At 34.3% G+C, this 10365-nt stretch overlaps 1 protein-coding gene across 1 annotated transcript in view; it reads left to right on the top strand.

Moving 5' to 3' along the window:
* LRRC7 (leucine rich repeat containing 7) overlaps positions 1–10365 on the top strand; it is a 720627-nt gene that overhangs the window by 414557 nt on the left and 295705 nt on the right. The window contains exon 7 of the mRNA XM_006879790.1: positions 2258–2321. Coding sequence (XP_006879852.1) covers positions 2258–2321 — 64 coding nt within the window. The remainder of the gene's footprint in view (positions 1–2257; positions 2322–10365) is intronic.

Below are 10365 nucleotides of genomic sequence, written 5' to 3' on the forward strand. Positions count from 1 at the left end.
AATATAAATAAACCAACTAAAATCATTCCAAACTCCACAATACAGAGAACAAAGTGTGTATGGTTGAAGGTAACAAAATGTTTGAAGATGAATTTTCTTTCCTTCTATTTTCAGTTTTCTAAAATCTACATTTTAGAAGTCACTGGTCAATATACTTAATCCATATGTCATTGGTTCTACTATTAAGAACTCAGGCAATTAGGCCAGTTCATTTTAGATTTCACAAATTTGCAACTTAAATTTGGTTTTGATAAAATACAGACAGTGCATCTTCTCATCTTCATACAACTTTAACTTCTTTTGTGGGCACTCATAACCTTTTAAAAAAAAACAGCCAAAAATCTAACCAATAAGCATATCATTCTTTTGGTGGTGGTTTATATTTTAAAAGAAACAGCCTCCTCAAGTTCTGGTGGAAATACTTTCAGGAACTAATTAATAAGAAAACCAAGAGAGGCCTATATCTACTCTTTTGTGGACATTTTGATGGGCGTGAAGTGGTGACCTTTTGCACAGATGCCAAATTCTGAACCATTCTACACTGCCTAGGTTATTTATGATAATCTGCACATTCTTATATGCTGGTGTTGTGACACTATTATTCATTTAAAGGTTATTCAGACTTAGAAAGTAAGTTATTCTGAATAAAGGTTATGTGTGATGTTTATCAGTGTTTGATAGATAGCCCCCACATAAAGGAATTAATTGGCCCAAGATGTCAATAGTTCTAAGGTTGAGAAACTCTGCATCTCAGAAATCTTTGTAACTCCAGTGGAAAACATCATATCTGCCATAAAAATCCCTAAATATGTATTTGAATAAATATTCACAAATGTAACTACAAACATAAATATGCCATTAGTCTTATTTTCTTTTCCTCACATAAATTTATTTATCAAAACTCCGTTAAATATATTTATCTAAAATACAATTTTTTCATAAAATAGTTATAGTTACATAGCTAGCACATGAACAGAAAGGCAAAGATTGTGCTACAAACGATCTAAAATTTACTGAGTTAGTGAAGGCAGTCAATTTTAAGGGTGCAAATGCTGAGAAATCAGAATACTATTTTTAAAATTAGAAATAAGGGAACAGCTTTAAAGATATAAAATATAAAAACATATTGAAAAGACAATGTCAAAAACACAAGAGTATAATGATGGACAGAAACTTTCATCAGAGTAAATAAAATAGATTAAAATAGAAGAAAAAGTATTCTAATCATTTAAGTATTGTTGTTGTTGTGGAATAGATACAGTGGGCTCCTATTCACAGCAACCTCACATCTAATGGGAATGACCCTGAGTCTATACCATTCTCACAATCATTACTCTACTTGTGTCCCTTGTTTTCACTATGTCATTTCATCTCATTGAAGTTATTTTTTTCCCACTAATTCTCTATCTTTCAAACATGGTTTCTCTCTCAAGTAATCAGGCCTTCCTGGCAACATGTCCAAAGAAAATAAAACACAGTCTCTTTATCTTCTTGGAAGCAGAAGTGGCATCCACTTCCTAAACAACATGCCTCTGGAAACTTTGATAAATGTCAATAGTTACAGAAAGGCTTCAGGCCTTTTGCTCATAGAGTCTCTATGAGTCATGTTCGACTCAAAGGCAATCAACAACAACAACTCTCTACCTTCATTTATAAAGAAATAGTACAGAAAGTCCTGTTTTAAAATTTTGGTTTTTCCTCCAGAGCAAGTAAAAGAAAAAATGTTAGAAGTGGTCAAAAGCTATGTTGTCGATTTGCCAAGTCAGGCAGCTGTTCTCCTTCCAATACTAGTAGAGACTTTCAAATGGCTTCTGAGTGGTGAATGGTTCCTCACAGATCCTTGTAGGCACCTTGAAACATATTTTAAGGTCTGAATAGGAAAAGGAAAAAAATGTGTATATGTATATGGAAAAACTGAACTATTCAAGAAAGTAAGTGTTAAATAACAGGTTAAGTATGAGAACAAAGGTAAATGATACTTGAGTATAAAAAGAAAGTTATCTTCAAGTAAAATAGTCAGGAAGTGTCACTTCTTTATTTTTCAAATATGTATTTCCAGCCAAAACATTTTACCTTACTATTCATATATACACACAGCCTGGTAAACTACTGGTGGTAGTTTGCACACAATTCTGTTAATTTGCAACTAACTATTTGCTGATGTAAAGCCAGATATATCTGACAAAGAGTGGATAGAATGACTTTCAGAGCAACATTTCATGTACCACCTTACAATATTTATCTCCATTTGTTATAGGTCGATGCACAAACTGGCCCAGTTGGAAAGACTTGACCTAGGCAATAATGAATTCAGTGAAATGGTAAGCAGTTACACTTTCTAAACTTGATAAATACACCACAGGAGATTGTTTCTTTTCCTCTGTCTTTGCAATCCCAAGTATTTACTTACAAAATACACATTTACATTTGCTGAGAGAGTTAAAGGAATTGTTTGACAATATCTTCAACCAGAGAACTGGGTTATCTTTAGATTGGGTTAAGAGTGTGCAGCCAACTCAAAGGCATACAGTCCAAATCCCCTGCAGTACAAATATTGCATTCTCCTTCTGTGTGATGTACAGCCTCAGAAAACCCATTGGAGGATCAGCTACCAACATGATTGCACTGAAGTTAGTTAAGAATAACAATGAGGTAGTAAGATCATAGCTATAGTGTCATTTTTAATTTTTTTTACCCAATGGGATCCCATGTACACAGAGTAGAACTAACTTGTCTTTAAGATTTTCAAGGCTTGAACTTTTGGAACCAGATCTGTAAGGCTGTTTCCCCAGGTGCCACTGATTATGTAGGAAATGTCAGCATTTCAGCTTGTAGTTCAATGCTTACCCACTGAAACTACATAATGTAGATTTTGCAATATTTTAAAAAATCATTTTTCTCTGCAAAAATAATGATATTTGTATGAATTCCAAATATTCCATATTATTCACAGTTTATCTGCCATATTTCTGTGATTGTCCTGGAAGCTTTTATTTGATAATGTGTAAGTATCTGGAGGATATAATTATGGAATTTAGCAATTCTCATGTTTTTCACTTTTAATCAAATGTCTGGCTGCTATTAGTCATATGTGTGAAATTGGCTGTCATTTCTGTCTGACAGTGACAACTTTTAATGAGGAAATAAGATGGTTTGTTTTGATAAGGAACCTCAAGAAACAGCTATATGAAGAAGAGGGCTTCAAATTCCATTCTGTTGCTAGAAATTGACAGTCAGGAACTTATCATTAGATGATTCATTTTATGTGACATGATAAAGAGACAAATATGGAGAATAAATGACTATAAGTGTACAAAACTTGAAATATGAAAATCTCAAGAGGACAGAAAATTACTTACTTGAGAAATTCTGTAAATATCCAAAATAAGTTATGACCCAGAAAGATTGACTTATTAATGAATTTTAATAATGGAAATTTATAAATAAAGGGAAATATCTAATTGCAACAAGCAACACAATATGTTATATAAAGTCCTGAGAAACTAATAAATTTGTGTGTGTATGTATGTTAATTCTATAATTCATGGCTTATCTTATTAAATATAAAATTGGTGTGAGTATAATTAAGCAAATTTATAAAGCTGAAAAAATTTAAAACAACCATAATCTAACGACTTCATAGTGCCATTGTAAATATTTTTTTCTTTTTTTCCATGGTAAATATTTTATGGTACAATGTATTCATTTTCTTCCTTTACTTTTATGATGGCAAATGAGTCTTAATTGGAATTGTGTTGGAGGTGTAACACTATTAGGAAGCTGTGCAAAATTTAATTACATCAAGCCATAATGCCCAGGATTCTGTCAAGTTGTTAATGTGCTGTCAAATTGGAACAACTCATAACGGACCCTCCAGAGAGTTTTCAGAGCCTGTATATCACACAGGAGAAGAGTGCCCTTCTTTCTCCGACAGAGCAGCTGGTTATAATCATCTATTCTTTGTATAGCTCAACTCCTTAGCCACTAGACCACAAGACTTCTACCTTTAAAAGATTACAAAATAAGGGAGCTCTGGTGGTCTAGTGGCAAGAAGCTGCACTACAATCCCAGAGGTAGGTGATTCAAATCTAACAAATGCTCTGCTGGAGAAGTAGGGGCAATCTCCTCCTGTACCAGTCAGATTTAATTTGATGATACACACGAAAATATAATAAAATAAAATTTAAAAAATTAAAAAACAAGAACACAAAATAATCAGGGACTTCGGACGTGTGGTTAAACTGTCATAGACACTTCAAGCAGAACAGATTCTGTAATTGACAGTAAGTCAAGGAACCCTATGTTAGGAATATATTTCAGGTATGTACAGATATATTCAATAAAGTTAAAGGGTCTGAATTAGTAGAAGAAATAATGAAGACTTCAAAAGCAAGTCACCATGAGTAAGAAGAAGATTCACAGCTTGACAGGTTGAATTTCAGAGTCTGGTAAATGTTGTTGATGTTGTTATATGTCTTCAAGTTGCTTGCAACTCATAGTGACCCAATGTATAACAACTCTGAACCCTTGCTCCTATTCCCATCTATCATAATGTTGCCTGCTGCCTATTGGCTCAGTGGTAAGAACTTATGTTATCTTGATGTTGAGATGTAATGCATGATGAAGATGATGGTCTCTGATCTTCTGTAGCAAGTACTTCAGGTCCTACTTACTTTCAGCCAGCAAGGTTATGTCTTCTGCATAACGCAGGTAGTTGATGAGTCTTCCTCTAAGTCATTCTTCTTCATAGAATCCAGAGTCAAGAATTATTTGCCCAGCATATAGATTGAATAGAAATGGGGAAAGGATACAATCCTGACACATACCCTTCTTAATTTTAACCACACAGTATTCCTTTATTCCATTTGGACAACAGGTTCTTGGTCAAGGTATAGATTTCTTATAAGCAAAATTAAGTATTCAATAATTCCCATTCTTCTCAGTCTTAGCCATAACCTGCTATTATCCACATAGTCAAATGCCTTTGCACAGTCAAGAAAATATACAACCGTCCTTCTGGTACTCTCTGTTTTCAGCGAGGATCTACATGTCCTCTTTTAAGACTAGACTGAACTTCTGGCAGTTTCCTGTCAATTTACTGTTCCAGCCATTTTTTTATGTTCTTCAGTAGTATTTGTGATATCAATGATATTGTTCCATAATTTTCACATTCTGTTAGATCACCTTTCTTGGGAATGGGAATATTTTTTCCCAGTGTAGTCTTTCTTTGCACCCTATTTGGAAAAGTTTTTGATCATACAGGAATTTGATTTTTAGAAGATCCCATTCATCAATTTTTGTCCTCTCCTAGATGAGTGTTTTTGGCTATGTTGGCAAACCTATTTATACCCCAGACCGGTGCTTGAAAAAGAGCTGCATAGTAAAGTGGACTTGGGATGAGGATGGGGATTGTACAACAAAGAAATAATTTTTTTTCAAAGACAAAAGTGAAAGTGGGGGGCAGGGAGGAAAATGTGCAACAATGAATTAATGGAAATCCAAGTTTCCAAACTTTCATTAAAATCTAAGAAAACCAATTCATTTATAGTTTTTCTCAGATTATTTTTATCATTTTTTACTTTACAAAAAAACTGTAGGTCGCTAATCCGCTTCAGTGTGGTTTTTGTATATGCCATCAGGTGTGGGTCCTTTTTCATTTTTCTGCTGGTAGGTGTCAAATTCTGCCCGCATTTTTTGTTATAGAGTCTGTCACTCTCCATTCAATAGGCCTTGTTTCCTTGCCAAATATCAATGACCATAGGTAAATGAGTTGATTTATGGGTTCTCAATCCTATTCCCTTGGTCTATGTCTGTAGTTGTACTAATAACATGTTGTTTGACTACTATGAATGCATAGTAGATTTTGAGTTGCCTCCTACTTCGTCTTTATTCTTCAGAAAAGCTTTGCTCACTTGATGTTTCTTTCCTTTCCAAATAAAACTAGAAATGGCCTTTTCTATTTCCTTGAAGACTGAGTTTGGTATCTATGTTGGGATTGCACTGAATATGTAGATTGCTTGTGGTAAAATTGTCATTTTTACAGTGTTGACTCCTATCCATGGACAGGAAATATTTTCCCACTTAATTTGGTTTCTCACTGCTTCTTGTGGTTGTTGTGGTGGTTATATGCTATCAAGTCACTAGCAATTCATGGTGACCCTATGTACAATAGCTCTGAAGCCTGCCCTGTCCTGAGCCAGTCTCACTGACTCTGACACACCTACCCCAATTGCCCCATTAGCATTTTATCATTTTTATTATAAAGGTCTTTTGTGACACTAGTTAGGTTTATTACTAAGTATTTAATCTTGTGGTTGGCTATTGTAAATAGTATTGATTTTCTAATTTCATTTTTTGTGTCTTTCCTTTGATGCTGTGAGAAATCGACTGATTTTTGTATCTTGATACTATTTGTTACCACTCTGCTAAATTGGTCTACTAGGCCTAAAAAGTTTTTTGTTGAATCTTTAATGATAGTGGGAATCCTTGCTTGATCTCTGCTCACAAAAAAAAAATGCTTTTGATTTATCTCATATCTTCTATGTAATTTGAGTTGATAGTTCATTGTTTTATTTTCTTTAGAGTGATTATAAATAGTATTATGTTTTCAACTTTTATTTCCACATGTTCATTTTTAGTATGTATAAATATGGTTGATTTATGACTGCAATACTGATTTCTGATACTTTATTTACCTCACTTTTCAGTTCTAAATTTTATAGAATCTCTCTCAAACTTTCTAACATAGATAATTATTTCATCTACAAAGAAATACAATTTATTATATTACATTGTGTGGTGTAAGGTTTTTCTTGCCCTAAATGCTTTCTTGTCCATTACTTAGCCATGTGGAAGAGAGGAAATATATGAATAAGATGTGTTAGCCTATCAACAAGGAGATTAGTTAGTCTCACCAATCCACAGGAAGATTCACTTTAAATTAGGCAGACTAACAGCGAAATTGAAGGATGTCCCCACCAGCAAAAGAAGAAGCAAGGAAATGTAGTATGTCTTTTGAAGCAAGAGATTCTTGTATTAGCCAGATTAAGGCCTATGGGAACAATAGCCATAGCAGCATCACTGGAGAACCAGAGACCTGACATAAGACTGAGCAGACCTTGGGACTGCTACAACACTGAACCAGAGCTAAGAGTATTTTGCCCAAGTTTAAAGGAGAACTGTAGTGAGGAAAGCTAATGTTGGCATAACTGAGAACTTTGTAGCACTTGCTTTAAGCCACTTGGCTCAATGCTGAGGTACCTGTGAGCATATTTTAGAAGCTATCCTGACTATATTCTGCTATTAACCTGAATTCTAGAATTTTGACTTCCGTATATGGTTATATGTGATAGGTTACCTATCATTTTGGATTTTGAACACAGTTAGGAAGTCATATTGGTGTTGGGATGGGAAAAAAGAGGTAGGGGAGCATGAAGGACATGTTTGACATTGTAGGAATAGGTTTTGTGCTGTTGATGTTATTGGTCTACTTTGTGAAGTTTGAAAAGGTCAGATATGGCTTCCCTTAGTCTTTGTGCACATTGCTTTACTGTTCCTGTTCTTCAATTTAAAAATGCCACCTCTGTAAAGTCAGCTCAAACCTGTATATAACAGAAGTAAACCCTGCCTCATCCTGCTCTACCCTCACAATCTGTGTTTCTCTTAAAAGCTAATTATTTTGGTTACATGGCTGCTTTACACTAAAACACTTAGTATATCTTAAAATTTCTTTCATTAAAAAGGCCTATTATTCCATTCACTGAATCAATATATCTCCTTGATGGAATTCCTCTCCTTTTCTAGCAATACTTTTCAATCACGATGACATTCTCCAGGGACTAGCTATTCTTTTTTTTTTTTTTTTTTTTTTTGATTTCCATTCATTCATTGTTACATTTTTCTCCCTGCATACCCCTCCCCCTAATTAGCTCTTCTCTTTGAATAGTAAAAGAAAAATTCTTTCATTGTTATACAGTCCTTCCCCCAAAGTCCACTCCACTATGCAGTCTTCATTTTGGACTCCTGTCATGACAATAATGCCTAATCATATGTCTCTTTTAAACAGTTCCTTCTCTCATCTGTGTCAGTGCAGTATACATTATTTATCCCATCTTTCTCAGTCTCCCCTCAACCCTAATGTCAGTCCCGTTTTACAACAGTGGCACTATGCAATATTTGTCCTTTTGTGACTGAGATATTTCACTCAGCATAATGTCCTCCTTTTTGTATAATATTTCATGAGTTCCTTGATTTTCATTGCAGCACAATATTCCATTTTGTGAATATACCAGAGCTTCTCTATCCATTCGTTTGTTGATGAACAGTTGGGTTGTTTCCAGCTCTTTACTATTGTGAACAAAGCAGCAATAAACAACTAGCTATTCTTAAAAGCATGCCCAGCTTTAAAAAAAGAAGCCTCAGTATGCTTGCCTCTAAGGCAGAAGCTGGTTACACTTATTCCAGATTTGGTTGTTCTCTTTGACAGTCTATAGTATATTCAATATTTTTTTTGCTAATACTATAATTCAAAGATAACTGATATTCTTTTCTTTTCCTTATTTGTTATCTAGTTTTCACAAGCTAATGAAGAGAAAATAGCGTACTTGAGGCAGGTGCCCCTTAGTCTTTAAACTGAAATCCTTCTCATTGTCACTTAAAAAGGAGTTTGAGCAAATATGTACAATGTAATATATCCTTTGATTCCTTGGCTGCTACATCCAAGTATGTTGGTCGTGGGTCCAAATAATATGAAATCTCTAAAAACTTTAATCTTTTCTGTTTATCATGATGTTGTTTACTCAGTTGTGGTTTTGTTTTCTTTAAGCATAAGTATGATCTATATTAGGTTACCTTCATCATTGAGCTTCATCAGTAAATGCTACAAGTATCTTTACAGTCTGCAAACAAGGTTGTGTTTATGTATATTTAAGACTGTAATTGATTCTTCTTCTTCCACTCAAGATCCCACATTATTCTTCACATAATCCAGTTTAATAAATTATTTGCACAACAACAGATTGAATAAGTATGATAGAAGGATAATCTGTTCTGCATACAGGTTGAAAAGGTATGGAGATAGGACACATCCCAGGCGTGCACCTTTCCCAATTTTTAACCATGCAGTGTTTCCTTGCTTTGTTCTAATGACTGCCTCTTGGTCCAAGTATAGGTTTCACATTAGCACCATCAAGTGTTCTGGGATTCCCATTCTTCTCAGAGTCAGCTATGGGATCAAATATACCCGAGTTATAAAGATGGCACAGGATAGGACAGGGCTCAGGTCTCTTGTTAATGGGTTGCTGTAAGTTGTGCTTGACTGGAAAGCACTTAACAACAGCGACAAAAACAACACTCCTAGAGATTGCCTTTGCGTAGTCAATAAAACATGAGTAAACATCTTTTTAGTATTCTCTGCCTTCAGCCAAGCTCCATCTGAAATAAAAAATTAAATCTCTCAATCCATTGTCTTTGCTGAATCCATCATGAATTTCTGACATTTCCTTAATGTATTTCATGTATTTCTACAGCCATTTTTTCCAATAACCATCAGACTTTTTTACTGCAGTGTGATACTCATGATACTGTCTGATAACTTTAACATTATTTTGGATTTTTTTTAATCGGAATTAAAATAAATGCCTTTCGTTCTCTTCATCTGGTAACTGTCTTCCAAATTTCTTGTTATGTACAATTTAGTATATCCAGAACTGCATCATTGGTTTAAACAATTAAATTAATATTCCATCTAGTTCTGAAGACATGTTTTTGCCAAAGCCCCAAGTTCATCCTAGACTTCGTCCTTTAGGACTGTTGGTTCTTGATCATATACCATCTCCTGAAACTGTTCATTGTCCACCAGTTTTGGCGGGGGGAGGGGGGGTAGTTGTACAGTGACTGCATTCCTTCCACCTTCTTCTGATAATTCCTGCAACAACCAATATTTTGCTCAAAGACTATTACAATTTAAGGCTTGAACATTTTTATTTTGGTTTTCAGCTTGATAAATACTGAGCTTGCTCTCCCCTTTTGGTTTTTTGGTTTTCTAACTCCAAGTCTTATCATATTTCATTATAATACTTTGTCTTTTTTAAACTACCCTTTGAAATTGTCTGTTAAACTTGTTTCTTTTACATAAGCTTCATTACATTCAAGAACAAGTTTCAGAATCTCTTTAGTTCTTTATTTTCTACTGAGCCTTCAGTTTTTGGAGAGCACTTGTAGTTTTTTTGTTCAGTCTTAAAATGAACAAAATATTTCATAGATACAATATAATCAAATGTGTAAACTGTTTTATATTGTCTTTGTTTCCTAGAGTTACAGCAATAAAATACCAAAGAGTAGATGGCTTTAAAGAAGAGAAATGTA

This window comes from Elephantulus edwardii, unplaced genomic scaffold (assembly GCF_000299155.1).
Source record: "Elephantulus edwardii isolate Elephantulus edwardi_28Jun2011 unplaced genomic scaffold, EleEdw1.0 scaffold00005, whole genome shotgun sequence".
Lineage (NCBI taxonomy): Eukaryota > Metazoa > Chordata > Mammalia > Macroscelidea > Macroscelididae > Elephantulus > Elephantulus edwardii.